At 43.3% G+C, this 19,164-nt stretch overlaps 1 protein-coding gene across 1 annotated transcript in view; it reads right to left on the reverse strand.

Moving 5' to 3' along the window:
• Nucleotides 1-19,164, reverse strand: part of ADARB2 (adenosine deaminase RNA specific B2 (inactive)) — a 334,574-nt gene that overhangs the window by 46,347 nt on the left and 269,063 nt on the right. The window contains exon 5 of the mRNA XM_069859323.1: nucleotides 34-202. Within this exon, the coding sequence (XP_069715424.1) occupies nucleotides 34-202 (169 nt within the window). The remainder of the gene's footprint in view (nucleotides 1-33; nucleotides 203-19,164) is intronic.

Raw genomic sequence — 19,164 nt, forward strand, 5'->3', positions numbered from 1 at the left:
AAAATTCCCTAAGCATCAACAGAATTCAGTTACCTTAAGTGTAGCTCCAGCTGAGAGTACAGGAAGTGAACAAATGCCCTTCTTGCCAGAATTTCTGCATGGCAGTCGTTGACCACAAGCCCTTGGTCATTAAGGTATTCCCCATTTATACATTTGGTACCCGATGACAGCACAATAACCTGAGCTTGCCTGATGTCCAAACCTGCAGGAAGAAAAACAAAAGGATTGTGAAATTGCTGGGGGTGAGTGTGATATCATAATTGTTAAAGATCTCACAGCACATGCTTTGATGTGGCAGACCAGACAGCCCTAACAGGATGCTTGTAAAGGTGAGGATATGGCCTTTGGAATGTGCAGGAATATCACATCTCTGTGTTATTAGAATAATAACAGCTATATTTCAGTTGCTGCTAATTCCATGATAAAAGCTTGGCATGAAGTTTACTTGTTAAATCAATAACTACATCATAGGAGAGGGCATACTGTAGGGAGGTAATAAAGATCTCCTGCAGTGCTGATAAATGGGCAGGTTTTTATGACCTGTTGAAAACATTTTCTGGTGGGAACACACAGGCTCCCTGTAAATTTAATTTTCATTGCTGTTGCACTATAAGTACTAAATAAAATGCAAGTAAAGCTTCTGGAGTTGCTCTTTAAAATTTGCAGAGAACAAACAGAACTGACTTTCAGTCCAGTTTCCTTTATGTTTCTGCAAGAGTAGCTTACATAGATGCCTTTTTCCCTATTCCCAGGAATGGAGCATTCATTACTGAGACCAGATTTGTTTCTCTATTTCCTCTCCAGATAATGATGTCAGCAACTGAAAGACATGCCTTTCTTGGTTCAGATACACAAATTCTACAATTGAATCCTGATTTCTTTGGAGTCAGTGGCAAAATGCTTACAGAATTCAACATGATTTCACTTAGCTCATTCAAGCCTGTGGACGATTTCAAAGAATAGTTAAGAATGAACTGAGCCCAAACTTAAGGCACTTAGTGATCAGCACATTTCAAGATCCTCTCTCTGAATAACAAAGAACAGGAGAGAAACTTATGGGAAAAAGGATTCTCAGGCTGATAATGCTTCTTCTAGTTGTGACAAAATAGCCTAAAAGTGTTTAACAGCTGTACACAACTATGTGTAAGCAAACATGTGTACAGTATAGCAACCCAGTCTGACACTACACTCATGTAGTGCCACAGCATAGATGCTTTCAGTGTTCTACCCAACTTCTGGCTGCTGCTCCAGGGAAATGGAAGTGTCCAGGGAGTTCTGCATCCTCCCAATGCGTATAACATGGAAATATATGAAGTAACTCAGTAGAAATAGATGTCCATGTTTAAGCAACTGAATCAAGCCCTCAAAGTCTGGTGAGTCAGTAACTAAGAAGGACCTGAGGCTGCAAGTGCCCACCGAAGGAATGGAAACAGTCTCACTGTAGGCCACGGTGATGCTATTTCTATGATGTTACTTTAGCTTTAGAAAAGGTTTAGGAATTATTTTATAGAGTCAGCAATACTATTTTTTTCTTACAATGAAGCCTATTGAGTGGCATAAAAAAAAATATAGAGATTTTTTTGGTTGGAAGCACCACCAGGGAGGTGGGTGAGCCACCATCCCTGGAGGTATTTAAAGGACAGGTAGATGAAGTGCTTAGGGATGTGATTTAGTAGTGGACAGGTATGGTTGAATTTGATGACCTCAAAGGTCTTTTCCAACCAAGCAATTCTGTGACCATGGCTGGGGCCATGTTCTCTCATAAGATCCATTGGTGTGATATGGGAAATCAGCTGAACTGAGAAGGAAACTATATTTTAAAGATAAAAGGCTGGTGCTACCAATGATAGACCAGCTGGTAAATAGGACCAATAATACTTCGTAATCTCCATACAGCACTGGGACTAGTGGTGAATGACATGCTATAACACTGTTGCCATGTTTAACAGATTAATATCAAATGATGCCAAAAATATCCCATGCTTATATCAATACGATATCTACATCAGTAGTCCAAAAGGTTTAGCAGTATTGTGACACTGCAGCATTGTGACATTTCTAGGAGAGGTAAAAGTACTGTGAAAAATCAGTTAATCACACCTTAACCCAGGGTTGTCACAGTCTTATCCAGAAATTGTTGTAGATGCTAGTGACAAAGTACACATCACTGTATGCCTGTGCTGGAAGTTTAGCCTCTATTTGTCACTGTGGCCATAAGAAAGCATTTGAGGGCATTTATTAAACAAAACCCCAAACCCCGCAACCCAAAAAATAAAGCTGGCAGTCTAGAGAACCCAAGAAATGACGATGGGAGCACATGAAAGAATGCAGTGAAAATTCAATTACAAAACATTTGTGTTTATTCCAGTTCTATTACTAAATGAAAAGTTGAGATGGCGAAAAGGCTCCTTTCCTACAAAGAAGTGTTCATACTGTGTACATTAGAATTGCTTGGTTTCACTTTGCTTTAGTGTCGCTGCTTTAATGAGAAAAATAATAGGTATCTTAGATCAGATCCACATCGATCTAGTTAACTGTGTCTTTCACATGGATTAACAGTAAACATTTCATGAGTCACTGCCTGCAACAGAGGTGTTTGAGTCCCACTCAGCATCTAAAAAAATAGAGTATATTTTCCTGAGCAGTATTCTCTTTGGTTGGAAGGTTCATGATAAGAATCAGCTATTTTTTGGTTCTATTTTATTTATTTACAAGTGCAGACAATGTCTTGTTTGCCTCAGTGCAGCAGAAGTATAGCAGGAGGCAACTCCCTTGTTCAGAAATCCATGAGTTTCTCTGTCTGCACCTGAGGTCCTTCATTGATACTCCTCACGGCAGTGACACTGACTACTGCCTTCTCCTTATAGTAGCATACCACTAATGCACCTCCACACCTCTCCCTTCACCTCACAATGAAAGCACCAGGCTCTACAAATACAGAGCAAACCATCTGGGGAAACCATCCTTCTAACCTGCTCTCCAGGAACTGTACCTTACTCACCCTTCCCAGTCAGTCCAGTGCACAGTGTGATATCTTTTATTATTTCAAATATTTTATCCATAAATAAGCTTAACTCTTTCTCTCTTCTCATACGAGTGTAAGAGATCTGGATTTATTCACAAATGAAACACAAAGGCACTCAACACCTCTTGATGCAGCAATACTAGAAATCCCTCTGATGTTATTTGCTATCACAATGCCCACTCACACAGTAACAGCAAATGTGCTTAGGTTGTTCATTTTTGGGGTGAATTGACTGCATATGTTGCTTTTCAGTGCTATGGGGCCACAGTAGGTAGTCACGTGTGGACACAGACTGGGGTATCTGCCAGTCCTGGCCAAGGTACAAGTGTTTGCAAAACATCGCTTAGATGTTGCCTGGGGCTGGAGGCAACAGTTTCCAAGAATTCTGCAGAACCAGCCTGCATGTTCAACATTAAAAATCTCCATGTATTTTCTGTTTGCAATAAGATAAAATAATCCATGTTCCTTCATGCTCAGAAAGATCCAAGAGTTACGTCTCGCCACTACAACACTCAAACCCACACGTATACGTGACATGCATTAGCTCTGAAATATTTACACAACACTGGGGACCCAAATGGGGAAAGAGATCTATGACCAAGTTAGCACCATATGATAGTGTAACGGCACCCAGCATGATGAGAAATACTTCCAATAACCTGACAGTTGTCTGATGTGTTCAGGAACACACATGCTAACAGGTTGTCCTCTTGTATGCCTTGTTTTGCACATGCATAGAGTTGGAGGATTATGTCCTGTGAAATTATTCTAGTGAGCATAGGGGGAATTTGTCTCAGAATGACCCATGGTGCTTAGTTGTTGAAGGTAAATTTTAACATTGACTGATCACACTGGCATTTTAGGCACCATTTCCAACTCTTGAGCCTAGATACTTGCTGCAGCTATCCAGAATTAATAAGCACTTCTGTACATTTGTCTATGTTGCATAAAATCCAGTCATTACTAACTCTTGTTATTAATGTTTATTTTCTATTTTATTTTGCCTGCAGAATGCTTCAAATTCCTCAAGTGATTTCTATTTAAGAATGTCAAACTATCTCATAAACACTGAAAATTGACCCCAGACATGTGGCAGATCCAAACTGAGCACTTCATCGAGTTGTGCTTGGGAAAGCTATAGCATTGAATGTGGTATATCCTAAACTGGCACCTAAATGTGGCACCACCAGCCACACATCACCTTTCCTGCTTCGGTTTGTAAAGCAAGGTATGATCCTAGATGAGGACTGCGCTTGGCAAGACCTATGTTCTTACCGAGGGGACCCAGTCTTGGATGAGAGATGCAGGGATATATCTGTGTTCAAGTCACTTGTCAAACAAGGAGAAATGAGGTACGTTATTACAACCTTAACTCCTGACCCACTGATTGCCAGAGTTCATGAGGCATTTCTTTCCCTAGATGCCTTCTGTGAAGTAATGTTTGAGAAGATATTAGGTTAAAAGTAACTAGTGAACGATTTATAACAGGAACCCGCATTATGTTTCTATTATTTGCCTAAAGACTCCTAATAGTTTTCAATTTGAAAAGGAAATGGAGCAGGGGAAAGGAAATTGGGAGCAGTGTCAGCATTCTGACTAGGTCCTGGCTAATGCCCTGCTCACCAGGACAGCCAAGAGAGTGGGAAAGGAATTTGACACATTTTATTTTCAAAAATTCTGCCAATTAATTAATCACATTATAGAACAAAAATGTACCCACAGATGACACACTGTCTGATCACAGATTCAGTCTAATCATCTGGTGAGGTAATGAGTCTGGTGCCCTGCTGAAAACCTAAGCCCCTCCTCAGGGTCTTGTAGGCACAGTCTCCTCTCACAGGCAGGCAAGGGAGACCTTGACCTTGACCTCACTAATGCTCATTTTTGGTGTGTCAGTGATAGTCCAGGCTTTCATGTCATAGCCGAGTTGTTGAAAAGAAAATGGATTTTATTGTAAGCCATTTTCAGGTTGCTGACACCAGTGGTGGGATTAATTTCAGCTGTTCTGTATAACTAGAGTTTAGATGTCGGTAGCTGAGCTAATTGCTGTAGACTCGCTTTATAGTCAAAGGAGAAGAACTTTCCTGGGAGGTGATTCATCTGGCCTATTTTAGATATTTGCTTTTGGGTAGTCGGCATTAAACCTCAGTACTCCCAGCTTCTCTTCATGAACTCTGAAGACCTTTAGATAGCGAGCAGAAGTATAACTTTCTACAATCTATACAGATGTTTGCAGTAAGACTTCTCTTATTACAGGTGAAAAAATACCATGAATGAATCAAAACTCCCCAAATCATAAGAGGGCAAGCAGAGCAAATATTTTTCTCTCATTTTTAAACTTTCCAATTTTTAAATTTTTGAAGGTTAATTGTTTGTATTAATGTTAATACATTTGTGGATGGTTATATTGCCTTGAGCTGGGTTGTTACATGCATGAAACAAACAATGCTGTCTTCCCTACATAATATCCCAAAGTATCAGTCCTGCAGATGCAGAACTTAAAATAGGAATGATTCAGAGAGATGCTGACAGAAGATACAATAAGCAAGAAAAAAATTCGAAGATTTGCTCAGCAAATAAGCTGGATATGGAGAACTGGCTGACATCTAATGGACTACAGTTGTGAGCTATGCTTTTCAGTTAGTTATGACCATAAACTCATACCATCTACACCCATTCTGCTTTGAGACACAGCTCTACCAATAAAACCTGAGAGTTTGGGCTAGTGTAATCAATGTTTCTACTGACTTTAACAGAGTTACTCTCACTTCTAGTGTGCTATGATCACTAAGACCTCCCATAATACAGAATTTGTAGCCCTGCATATTTATGTGTTGGAAAAGGAAAATCAAAATCACTAGGTAATTGCAAGAAGTGTTGACTTACTTTTTTGATTGCTACGTGCAGTCAGAAAACTGAATCACACTGGTTGTATGGTGAAGAACTACTGTGAAATTCAGTGAGCTTAATTCACATTGAACAGGATGGAGTTTGCAACTGCTAATGCCAGCATAAAACTGGGACCACACTCTGGCTTCTTAGCAGCTGGTGCAACATGTAGAGAAACACCAGTCAGTATGCAAGCATTTATTTCCCTGCATGTTTTAGGCCCCACTAGTGGTAATGAAATCTATCTTCTTTTTTCAACATGACACTGTGAAGACAACTTACTGCTTGGAATATATTCATTTTAAATTAAAAGAAATAATCAGAAAAATCAGGTTTGATTAATTAAAATGAAAAAAAGCAACAAACCCTCTTTTTTTGGGTTGGAGACAACTGACACAAAATCCTATGTGGTAAGAAGGAAAGCTAGAAATAATGATGGTGTAACATCATCCCTTGTGAATAATTCATGGGGTACAATTTCATGTTATTTTAAATAGTGCTGCTTCTCTCTCTGATAAGCAATAATTTTATGCTCTTTCTTTACCTTTTTTAACAAATCAGTCAAAAGGATTGTCTATTGTTATCTGCAAAAAAGAGTATTTGGAATAATTTTCAAGGCAGTTTAATAGAGCTCTGATCACAGAGTAGGTTTTTCTTTTTTTCTTAATACCCTCTATTTGTAGCTGAATAAGTTCAGGTTTCCATTTCAGGTTTGTTTAAAGAAGGAAAATTTCTTGATGCTACATAGCACTGATGGGTCCTATATTATTTTCGGTTATCTTCTTCCCTGGTAGCTCTACTTCATCATTAGAATAGCTTTAATTTTGCAATAAAAGATAGTAAAGACATGAAAGGGCAGTGATGCTGGAAACGCTGCCTGCAGAGACATGCTGTGGGCACAGCCCTGCACCTCATTGTCCTAAGGCAGGTCCCTGAACCTGTTCTGAGCCCTGTGGGAGCCTGCACTGCCAGGCTGTGGGCTGCACTTGCCACCCTGGGAGTGGGCAATATCCCATGCAAAATACTTATGCAAAAGACACAAAGATCTCTTCTCCCCACCTTCTCCTTGAAAAAAAAAGCAGGAAGATGTTCCTCTGAAAAGGAGTTGAAACCATTATCCCTGTTTGTTAATACTTGCATGGATGTGGGTCTATGATTAGAGATGATGGATGTATTTACCCAGGCCCATCAGTCCATTTGCCCTGTAACTTGGTGATGCATCTACACATCTACAACCCTCTCTTTTCTGAGGTTTCAAGAGGAGTGAATTCAAGATGTGTGTATGAGGAGGGAACTGAGTTTCCAGGGACTGGTGCATGTGACATGGTGGATCCTGCTCTTCAGTTTCAATGCAGCATAGGCATTCCTGACATAGGGAGCTCTGCTGTCCCCAGCTCTGCGTGGAAAACAAAACCACACACATAACTCCAAAAGGAAAAAGAATATGTAGCCATAAGAGAAGAATTGGGTATAGCAGGCATGATTAAATACAGCTATTGACAGTATGCATTTATCTGCCAACCATAGACTCAGCTGGAGCTCATTTTTTTCTATCAATTTTCTACCATATCAATGGTGGTGATTGTGACCATTCTGTGACAAACAAGAGCCTGGAACTTCATTGAGAATCCCTGGCTGTATCACTTAGTTTGCAACTGTCTGTCCTGAAGAGTAGCCCTAAGGCAGATGGGAGCGGCTGATGTGAAGAATCACAGAATCACTAGGTTGGAAAAGACCCACAGGGTCACCAAGTCCAACCATTCCCATCAATCACTAAACCATGCCCCTCAGAACCTTATCCACCCATCTTTTAAACACCTCCAGGGAAGGTGACTCAACCATCTCCCTGGGCAGCCTCTGCCAGTGCCCAATGACCCTTTCTGTGAAAATTTTTTTTCTGATGTCCAGCCTGAACCTCCCCTGGTGGAGCTTGAGGCCATTCCCTCTTGTCCTGTCCCCCGTCACTTGGGAGAAGAGGCCAGCTCCCACTTCTCTACAACCACCGTTCAGGTAGTTGTAGAGAGCAATAAGGTCTCCCCTCAGCCTCCTCTTCTCAAGACTAAACAACCCGAGTTCCCTCAGCTGCTCTTCATAAAATTTTTTCTCCAGCCCCTTCACCAGCTTTGTTGCTCGGTGTCAGACCAAAATACTGGGAAAGAAGAAGCATGTTAAAGGCTTATGAAATATATTAGAAGACGTCTGCTAGCACACACTAGGAATAAAGAAACTGCTAACAGTGAAGTTAAAGATATTTAGGAGTATAATTGGAATGTAGATTTTGAAATGTGGGAGTTGTGCAGGGATTTCTTTTCCTGACGTCAAACTGTGGGTTATGTGAAAGTGAATATATTCTATTTCAGTGGAAAGAGAGGGTGTCAAGGGAACCGCTGAGGGCCTTGTATTTTCTTCCTTCATTAATGTGTTGAGTAATTCTGCCTCTGAGTGCACTTCCTAGGGAAGGCTATTCTCTGCAGTGCTCTTCATCTTCATCAGAGAACACGCAGGGGCAGAGGTGCAGTCCTCTCCACTCTGATCTCTGATCCCTCTCGGCAGGGTATTGTCTGAGAGTGGCCATGGATCTCCTTTCACAGCCAGTAAACTTCCCCCAATACCACGGGGTGTTTCTTTGTGAACAAATTCCAAATCCAGTTCCTCTGGAAGAAAAATCCCTTTCTGGCACAAGCCAGTTTTGAACTGCTCAAATGTGTTATCAGATGCTTGAAAAAGGACTCTTGCACTAATCCACTTTGTAAGATGTTCCTATGCAGGTCTTTCCAGTATGTCTGATTCACAGGGAGGATTTCCCAGCCTAGAAAAGAATGGAGAGGAGACTGCCAAAGCAGAGGGGAATCAGAAAACAGAGGGGAAACTGCTGAGGGTTGCAGAGGAGAGTGACCCTGGGATAAAATCACAAGAAATAAAAGTCAGGCTAAATAACTTGTGAGAATTATTAATAATGAGGTCTCTTAGACCAGAATGGTCTCCCAAGGTAGTACTCCAAGCCCCACTGCTAACTGATTAATTTACAATCTAAACCGGAAAAAGCACTCAGGAATACACCATGGGGAACAATCTTGAGTTTGCAGAGAAATGGATTGGAAGACTTCGTGGTCTTTCCCAGTTCTAATTTCTGTGGCCCATTTATTTCCTCCTTTTAGCAGACAGAAAGGATACAAGGCCACCAGCTTTGCTTCTCAGGACTGTGGAAGAAGACAGTGCCATGCTTGCAAGCACTAGTGTCCTTTGCCTTCCCTTTCTCAATGTGGGCTTTGGAAATCTGAAGGGGGAGACAGCATAGTCAGCCCATGCCCCTACATGCTTCTTCCTTATACCAGTGGGGACGGGCTTGCCTCCACCCCCAAAGCTCTGGGCTAGAAGACCGAGACTGTGCAAATGATAAACTCCCAATCAATCCCAGATTTGTGCAGGATTTGCCGCTCCATCTGGATCTCTATAAGTTGATGGGGCCTGATGGCATTCAATCAAGGGTACTTAAAGAGCTGGATGATGTCATAGCAAGACCTCTCTCAATGTTTTTTTTCAATGCTTTTCAGAATCTGGAGAGGTATCAGTTGACTGGAAGCTGGCAAGCGTTGTCCCAGTCTTCAAGAAGGGCAGCACAGATAACGCCAGTAACTATAGGCCTGTCAGTCTCACTTCAGTACCTGGTAAGATTATGGAGATGATTATTCTGGGAGCTACCGAGAAACACCTGAAAGACACCACAGTCATTAGTCCCATGCAGCACAGGTTTATAAAGGGATGGTTCTGCCCAATAAACTTAGTTTCTTTCCATGACAATGTTACCCACCTAGCTGAACAAGGAAAACCAGATACTGTCTCTCACAGTTTTCTCCTGAACAAGATGTCCAGCATACAGCTGGATAAACACATAATGCAGTGGCTGAATAATTGGCTGATGGATGGGGCTCAAAGGGTCATAGTGAATTGGCAACATGGGGCAAGCGACCAGTCATTAGCGGGGTTACACAGGGACCCATCTTAGGACCAGTACTCTTTAATATTTTCATAAATTACCTGGGTGCAGGACTCAAAGGTTTACTAACCAAATTCACTGTTCACATGAAATTGGAGGGGAGCTGTTGAAAATCTTGAGGGCAAAGAGGCCCTGAAGAGGGATCTAGGCAAATTGCAGAACTGGGCAGTCACCAACTACATTAATTTTAACAAGGGCAAGTGCTGGGTTTTGCACCTGGGACACGCCAAACCTGGATTTGCATACAGCCTGGGGAGTGAGAGGCTGGAGATCAGCCCCGCGGAAAGGGATCTGGGGGTTCTGTTTGACAGTAAGTTGAATATGAGCCAACAGTGTGCCCTGGCAGCCAAGAAGGCCAACCGTGTCCTAGGGTGCATCAAAGCACAGTACTGCTAGCTGTGATTTTTCTGCTCTACTCCACACTGGTGAGGCTCCACCTTGAGTATTGTGTGCAGTTTTGGGCATTGCAGTATAAAAAGGATATTAAGCTACTGGAGAGTGTCCAGAGGAGGGCCACAAAGTTGGTGAAGGGTGTAGAAGGGAAGTCATATGAGGAGCGGCTATAGTCACTTGTTCTGTTCAGCCTGGAGAAGAGGAGACTGAGGGAGGACCTCATAGCAGTTTACTGCTTCCTCACAAGAGAAGCTGATCTTCTCTCTGGTGACCAATGATAGCACTTGAGGGAATGAGAGGAAGATGTGCCAGAGGAGGCTAGGGTTGGGTATTAGGAAAAGGTTCTTCACTCAGAGGGTGGTGGAACACTGGAACAGGCTCCCCAGAGAAGCAGTCGTGGCACAAAGCCTAGCAACATTCAAGAAGCATTTGGACAATGCACTCAGACATATGGCGTAAATTTTGGGGTTGTCCTATGCAGGGATAGGAGTTGGACTCGACGATCCTTGTGGATCCCTTCCAACTCATGTCATTCTGCGATTCTGTGAAATCCATAAGGATTTTTTTTTTTTTTAACCTAAATTGATAGTGGCAGGATCAATGTTATTTGAGATTCCTTTCCTTTCATGAGATTTGGAACACTATTTTTTTCCCTTAGGAACAGAGCTCCATAGGGGCTTGCAGATGATTAGTGATTTTAAAACAGGACTGAACTTCACTTCCGCTGCCAGGTCCTGAGTGCAGATACCTGTTTTTCTCTAATAATCTATGCCACTGATATCTGAGCATTCAGTAAATTAACAGTCTTATGTGCTAGAGAGATCCTTAACTGAAGTGAGAATTTCTGAATGTGGATTTTGGCAGATAAGTACAGGAGGAACTTTTTTCTTTTACTTTTTTCCTTTTCATTTTTCTTCTTTCCTTTTCCTTTTTCTTTAATATACTTGTATTTAAAAAGTCTCCTGTGCATTTTACTAGGTCAGTAAATGGTTAATGTCACTAAGCCTTTGTTTATCCTAGAAACTCCTGTTTTTAGGATGAGATGCACTGCTTGTATTGAGACTGGGACAATTTCCAGTTTGGCTTATCACAGAGCAGAAGGGAAGAATGAACCTTCCAGCTCCTTATTTCACATGCTTAGGGACAGAAGCAGAAGTGCCTATTCTTCATTTCTACATCTTATGTTAATTAGCTCATCCATCTTTGTGGCCAACGTGACACAAAGCCAGGGCCTTGCCTGCATCCAGGTTTTGAGAGGTGTCAGTTACTATTTCTGTCAGAAATATTCTTTAAACAGCAAGAACTAAAAGCCAACTCCAGAGACAGTAAACAGTCTGAGATAAAAAGCTCAGTGTCTGAGTAGAGCTAGCTGCTCCAAAACAAGAATCAGAGCAACCAGCGGGCACAGTGGGGAAGGAGGCACTTTTCAGTGGAGCTGCCCAGCATGCACTAGCAAGAAGTGCTGGAGACACCTACAGCTTTTGCAGCAGATGGAAAATGGGGGCTCAATCAACTTCCCAGGTTCGGTCATTCTCCCACTGGAGTACCTAAAACTGCTGAGATGAGGAGTGTTTTCCCCATTTTTTGCTGAATCTGTGCTACCAAACAGACAACAGCACAGGGTTAGCTTAGCCAATAACAGCAGCAAGGGGCTGTATGTTGTCCTAGTTGGGTTGCTCACCATTAAAAGTGAAGTCCAGGTTCTGTACTTGCTCTCAGCTGGTGTGTGCATTTTATCCAGTTTCTGTTCAGTATAAGACATGATGAGGCCTGGACACATGACCTTGAACCTGTTTTTCCCTACTCTGTTCAAGTACAGCAGGCTACAGAGCTGTGTCCTATCTCATATTTTCTGTTACTAAATAATGTATCCATAACTATTTTCTGTTCCTTAGTAATGATTTAACAGAAGAGATGAAGGAAAAGCCAATGTTGCTCTTGTAGGGGGAGTACTTGGAGTGGCATGCCTAAACCTATATTTTAAAAGAAGCAATGGACCTGCCGGAGCTGTTTTTAAGTGCAAAACAGCAGATGTCCTTTGAGCTTGAATTTGGAAACCTAAAACTGTTGGGCTGCTGGAATCCTAGTCTACACATTATAGGTCCACACTGCAAAATCCAGGAATAGAGTTGCAGCTGTGGAAAGGGATGCTTTTACGGATTTCAAAATTATTTAGAGAGAATCAGAAGATTATTGCTTTAAGGTTTCTAATATGAGGAAAACATTTCTGAGCATGATGCATATGGTTTCTAACTGCATATCTATTTAAAAGTATTTTGAGGAAACCTGTCATCTGGTGGTGATGTGACAACTTGGACACAAGAAAGAAGTGAATAATATTTCCAATAATCTCAAATGATTTTGTTCACATTCTTAAGAGCATTAGGCAACAGAAGGTGAAGAGACATCATGAGATTTTCAAAAGTATGATCTCAGCAGTTTGGGCATCCAATTTTGATTTTGAGAATGTAAGTCTCTTTAAAACACTTAAATGGGATACAAGAGCCTAAATTACTCCTGTGACTCAGTTCTTGAAGGGATGTGCCCTGGTCACTAATTTGTAAATTATTCACAGTTCCTCTAACTGGTTTGTCTACTTGAATTCTACTTGGGATGGAGCAGATTGATACTCTACATATCGCAATAATTTTCTACTGCATTTTACTACTTTACAACTTTCCTATTTAAACTAAGGATCAGAAATCAATTGGCCATCAATATTCCTGATTGTACTTAGATGTCAGGCTTTATGGTTCTTAATATGACTGTAAAGATCCATGGAGACGTATTGTCAACTTTACTTTTTTCTGTTATTGTACTTAGCAGTGATTAAGACCCATTCCATGAGATATGGATGATAATTTCCCATCTTTTATCACAGCATGAAATTGCTACTTAGGCCTCTTTTGTCCAGTTCATCTTTATTTCATACAAGATAACTGAGAGGACCTCCCAGTTTGCTTTTAACATCAAAATGATTGTCAGCCTAAAGAAAAAAGATAGAACAGAGAAAATTGAAGTGAGAAATCAATTCATAACCTTTTTCTATGAATGCCATGCTTCTGTGAAAAGGACTGAACTTTCTTAATGCTTCATTTTTAACAGAAAGTATGACAAAAAGTTCCTATCAGTATTTAAACTGCTAAGATTTGTCAAACACAAGTGGAAAAATAGTGTTTAAATAGCAGTCTCATTTAGTTTGTAATCATTATGGGAGATTTTTTTTTGCAAAAAGGACCTCAGCAATAATAGATCACCTCTGCACTGAGTGACAGGTCTTCTTTACTGTGTCCAGTGATTTCAGGTAGAGCACAAATATATACCCGTATCTGTTCAGAGCTGGCAAAGGTGAGCTCTGTCCATGTCGTAAATAAACACTGTGAATGCCAGCTGCCTCCAGATTGCAACACTTGTTGTGCAGCTCATACCTCCACATCCCACCGCGTGCTGCTCTGTGCTGAGGCTTCTTTCCCCAGTTCTTGGGGTCAGGCAGCACTGTCTGCATTCTCTCCTCAATGACCTGTGCCCTGATAAATCTGGCCGTCCTGCCCAGAGTCCTGTGGTAAGACCATGCTCTTTGCTGAGCCCTGCAAGAGCTGCTTCTCACCAGTGGTTCCTTGGCTTCCTGTTATCTGATAATCTGTGACTCTGTGCATCAGGGATGGACATTCATGAAAGTGCTGCGATTATGTGTTTGTTTTCCTGTGTTAGAAATATTAGGTTGTTTGCCCTTAAATTTTTTCCAGTGTAGCAAGTGGCATAATAACAACAACAACAACTTCTCCCTGCAAATTTCTCAGCAAAAAGGCACAGCAGACCAGCAGGTCAAAAGAAGATGTTCAAATTGTGCCTGAGAGACAGAGGTCATGTAGGAACAGGGGATACTGATAGGTTGCCTTATTCTGCAATAGCAAGAAACGTGTTCAGCAATTATTGTCACACACCCTGAAACAAATCCTGGCAAAGAGCCAAACACACATCCAGACTCTTGTTCACTACCTTCTCTTGTGGGACTGGGAGAAAATAGAAGGAAGGCAAGAAGACGCATGGATTGAGATTATGATAGTTCACAGTTGCTCGGGAAGACAAATGCCATAAACCCAAACGTGTCCCTCTTGTCTTTATTTCCCCAAACTATTACTGCTGAGCTCAATATTATATGGTATGGGATATCCCCTTCATTATCTGGAAACTGCTGCCTCAGCTATGGCCCCTCCCAGCCCAGTGTCCCCACCCAGCCTACCTGCTGGAGATGGGGATGGAAGAACCACAGAACCATAGAACAGTTCGGGTTGGAAGGGACCTTAAAGATCATCCAGTTCTGACCCCCCTGCCATGGGCAGGAACACCTCCCACTGGACCAGGCTGCCCAAGGCCCATCCAACCTGACCTTGAACACCCCAAGGGATGGGGGGGAGACTTAGGGGGGCGGGGTCAGGGGGTCATAGGGCGTGGGCTCCAGGGTCTCTGTTGCTTGGCAATGAGAGAAACGGTGAGAGGGCAGAGCTGGAGCCCTGCGAGCCTGAGCTTGGAAAGCGAGAGATGGAGATGGAGAAGATGGAGGTGGAGATGGAGAAGATGAAGGTGGACATGGAGATGGAGGAGATGGAGGTGGACATGGAGATGGAGATGGAGGAGATGGAGGTGGACATGGAGATAGAGGAGATGGAGGTGGATGATCAAGTGGAGTACATGGAGGTCGACCATCAGGTAGAGGACGAGATGGAGTGTGATTATTTTAAGAATTGTGATCTAAAAATCCAAACAGAAAACCATCCCCATAAACCTACCACAGAGGACCTAAAAGAATGCAATTCACAGTCAAATGAAGTACATTTTTAATTATTGGATGACGTTGTCCATGTGAAGGCTTCTCAGATAAACTTGTGTTACTTCTTACATGCACAAGAGTCAACCTGAAAAGCAGGATTCTGCATCAGCACACAAGGGGCAGATTCCTGTTCTTAATACCATGTGAGATTTGGCAGCAACCAAGAAAATAAGTTTTTACATTCCTTACTGCAAGAGGTAGGGAAGCAAACTCCAATGCACATTAACAGACAGCTCTGCTCCTCTTCCGCAGTGAGGTACAGATGATGCTGCACAGATTCCAGAAGGTCTGGACTTGAAGCACCACGATCCGCGTCCCTGGCTGCACACCCAGCACTACGCTTGGACTGAAGCCTTCGTGCCTGGGGAAGCTACACAGGGCAGGAGCTAAGTGTCCCCACTCGCTCAGCAGCACTGAGCCTCTTCACCAGGAGCCGTGATGCTCAAGGCTGCCTGTCGTCCAGCAGGAAGGAGAGACAGGGACAGACGGAAGGTCCGGCAGGCCCTGCCTTCTACAACGGGCTATGAAAACCCCAATGCTTGGGCCTCTACCTCAAGAAAAGACTCACTGATACTCACGGAAGATGTTCCAGCAACATTTGGAACCTGTGATTGTGAGGACAGTATTTCCTAGAAACCCCACTTCTGGGAAAAATTTCCATTAAAAAATTAGTATCAGAATAATATGTATATATATTAACTAATATAGATTAATATATATTATTATACTATTGTATATTATATATCATATATAATATATAAAATACACTATATATTATGTATATATAGTAATTTAATATATTAGTATCTATTATGTATACATATTAATATAATATATTAATATCTGAATAAAATATTTGTGGTTGAAATATTCTTTGGATGTTGTTTATATTGTTTATATATAATATATATAATATATAATAATATGTCTATATAATATATAGAATCATAGAATAACCATGTTGGAAGAGACCCACCGGATCATTGAGTCCAACCATTCCTATCAAACACTAAACCATGCCCCTTAGCACCTCGTCCACCCGTGCCTTAAACACCTCCAGGGAAGGTGACTCAATCACCTCCCTGGGCAGCCTGTCCCGGTGCCCAATGACCCTTTTTGGGAAGAATTTTTTCCTAATGTCCAGCCTAAAACTCCCCTGGTGGAGCTTGAGGCCATTCCCTCTTGTCCTGTCCCCTGTTACTTGGGAGAAGAGGCCAGCTCCCTTCTCTCCACAACCTCCTTTCTGGTAGTTATAGAGAGGAATGAGGTCTCCCCTCAGCCTCCTCTTCTTCAGGCTAAACAAGCCCAGCTCTCTCAGCCGCTCCTCTAAGACCTGTTCTCCAGCCCCTTCACCAGCTTTGTTGCTCTTCTCTGGACTCACTCCAGAGCCTCAACATCCTTCTTGTGGTGAGGGGCCCAGAACTGAACACAGGATTCGAGGAGCAGTCTCACCAGTGCCGAGTACAGAGGGAGAATAACCTCCCTGGACCTGCTGGTCACACCATTTCTGATACAAGCCAAGATGCCATTGGCCTTCTTGGCCAGCTGGGCCACTGCTGGCTCATGTTCAGTCGGCTGTCAACCAACACCTCCAGGTCCCTCTCCTCCAGGCAGCTTTCTAGACAGACTTCTCCTAGTCTGTAGCACTGCATAGGGTTGTTGTGCCCCAAGTGCAGGACTCGGCATTTGGCCCTGTTAAACCTCATGCCAGTGGACTCAGCCCAGTGGTCCAGCCTGTTCAGATCCCTTTGCAAAGCCTCCCTACCCTCCAGCAGATCGACACTTCCACCCAGCTTAGTGTCATCTGCAAACTTGCTAAGGGTGCACCCAATGCCTTCATCCAGGTCATTGATAAAGACATTGAACAGGGCTGGACCCAGCACCGAGCCCTGGGGAACCCCACTTGTCACTGGCCTCCAGCTGGATTTCACACCATTTCCCACCGCTCTCTGGGCCCGGCCATCCAACCAGTTTTCCACCCAGGAGAGTGTGCGCCTGTCCAGGCCAGAGGCTGACAGTTTCCTAAGCAGAATGCTGTGAGAAACTGTGTCAAAGGCTTTACTGAAGTCCAGGAAGACCTCATCCACAGCCTTTCCCTCATCCAGTAGGCAAATCACTTTGTCATAGAAGGCGATCAGGTTAGTTTGGCAAGACCTGCCTTTTGTGAACCCATGTTGACTGGGCCTGATCACCTGGTTCTCTTGCATGTGCTTCATGGTAGCACTCAAGATCACCTGCTCCATGACTTTCCCTGGCACTGAGGTCAGACTCACAGGCCTGTAGTTTCCTGGGTCCTCCCTGCGACCTTTCTTGTAGATGGGCACAACATCAGCCAGCCTCCAGTCCAGTGGAACTTCTCCAGTCTTCCAGGACTGTTGGAAGATGATGGAAAGAGTTTTGGCCAGCACATCCGCCAGCTCCTTCAATACCCTTGGATGAATCCCATCCAGCCCCATAGACTTGTGAGTGTCTAGTTGGGCTAGCAAGGCTCTGACCACCTCCTCTTGGATCATGGGAGCCTCATTTTGCTTCTCTAGCTCATGGGTTTGTACACAGATGGAACGACTTTCTTTACAATTAAAGACTGAGGCAAAGAAGGCATTAAGTACCTCAGCCTTTTCCTCATCCCCTGTCACTGTTGTTCCTTCTGCATCCAATAGGGACTGTATGGTCTCCCTAGTCCTCCTTTTATTATTTATATATTTATAGAAGGATTTTTTGTTATCTTTCACAGACTTTGCCGATCTGATTTCTAGTTGAGCCTTAGCCCTTCTGATTTTTTCTCTACACAATCTCGCTTCCCTCCTGTAGTCCACCCAAGAGGCCTGTCCCCTCTTCCAGAGCCCATATCTCTTCTTCTTGATATCACTCAAGATCTCTCTGTTCAACCAAGCTGGTTTTCTCCCCTGCCGGCTTTTTTTTCAGAACATGGGGATGGCTTTCTCCTGAGCTGCTAGGATTTCCTTTTTGAAGAGCTCCCAGCCCTCGTGGGCTCCCTTGCCCTTAAGTACTGTCTCCCATGAGACTTTGCCAACCAGCCTTCTGAAGAGTTCAAAGTCTGCCCTCTGGAAATTTAATGCTACTGTCCTACTAACCACCCTCTTCACTTCACCTAGAACGGAAAACCCTATCATCTCATAATCACTTTGTCCTAGGTGTCCACCTACTGCCACATCTCCCACAAGGTCTTCTCTGTTCACAAACAGCAGGTCCAGGAGGGCACCCTCCCTTCTTGGTTCATTCGCCAGCTGTGCAAGGAAGTTGTCTTCCACACACTCCAGGAACCTCCTAGACAGCTTCCTTTCTGCTCTATTGTACTTCCAGCAGATATCAGGAAGATTGAAGTCTCCCACAAGAACGAGAGGCATTGATCTAGAGATTAACCCCAGCTGTTTACAGAAGAGCTCATCAGCTGCTTCTCCTTGGCTGGGTGGTCTGTAACAGACTCCCATCACAAAATCTACCTTCTGGTGGGCTCCTCGGATTTTAACCCACAGGCACTCAATCTCCTCATGGCCACAATCCATCTCAATGGAGTCCAAGTCCTCCCTTACAAAGAGGGCTACCCCGCCTCCTCTCCTACCCTCCCTATCCCGCCTGAAGAGTTTGTACCCCACCATAGCTGCACTCCAGTTATATGAGTCGTCCCACCACGTTTCCGTGATGGCAATGACACCATAGGCCCCTTGCCCTACGACAGCTTCCAGCTCTTCCTTCCTATTCCCCATGCTGCGTGCATTGGTGTAAATGCACTTCAGCTGAGCTGCTGAGCCTTCAGCCCTCTTAGAGGGAACAGAGTTCATTCCCAATTGCCTGGTAACTGGAGTAGCTAGCTCCAGAGTGCCTGTATCTCCCTTAGCACCCTCAGGTGTGTTCTCCCCCACTTTCTGTGTGGTGAGGTACTGGTGGTCCTCACCAGCACACCCTCTCTGAATCACCATTGCCCCACGTCCAGGCTAGTTCCTGTCTAGCCTAGGCTCAACTCCCTCCCCCTCCACATCTAGTTTAAAGCTCGATTTATGAGCTTAG

Source organism: Phaenicophaeus curvirostris, chromosome 6 (assembly GCF_032191515.1).
Source record: "Phaenicophaeus curvirostris isolate KB17595 chromosome 6, BPBGC_Pcur_1.0, whole genome shotgun sequence".
Taxonomy (NCBI): domain Eukaryota; kingdom Metazoa; phylum Chordata; class Aves; order Cuculiformes; family Cuculidae; genus Phaenicophaeus; species Phaenicophaeus curvirostris.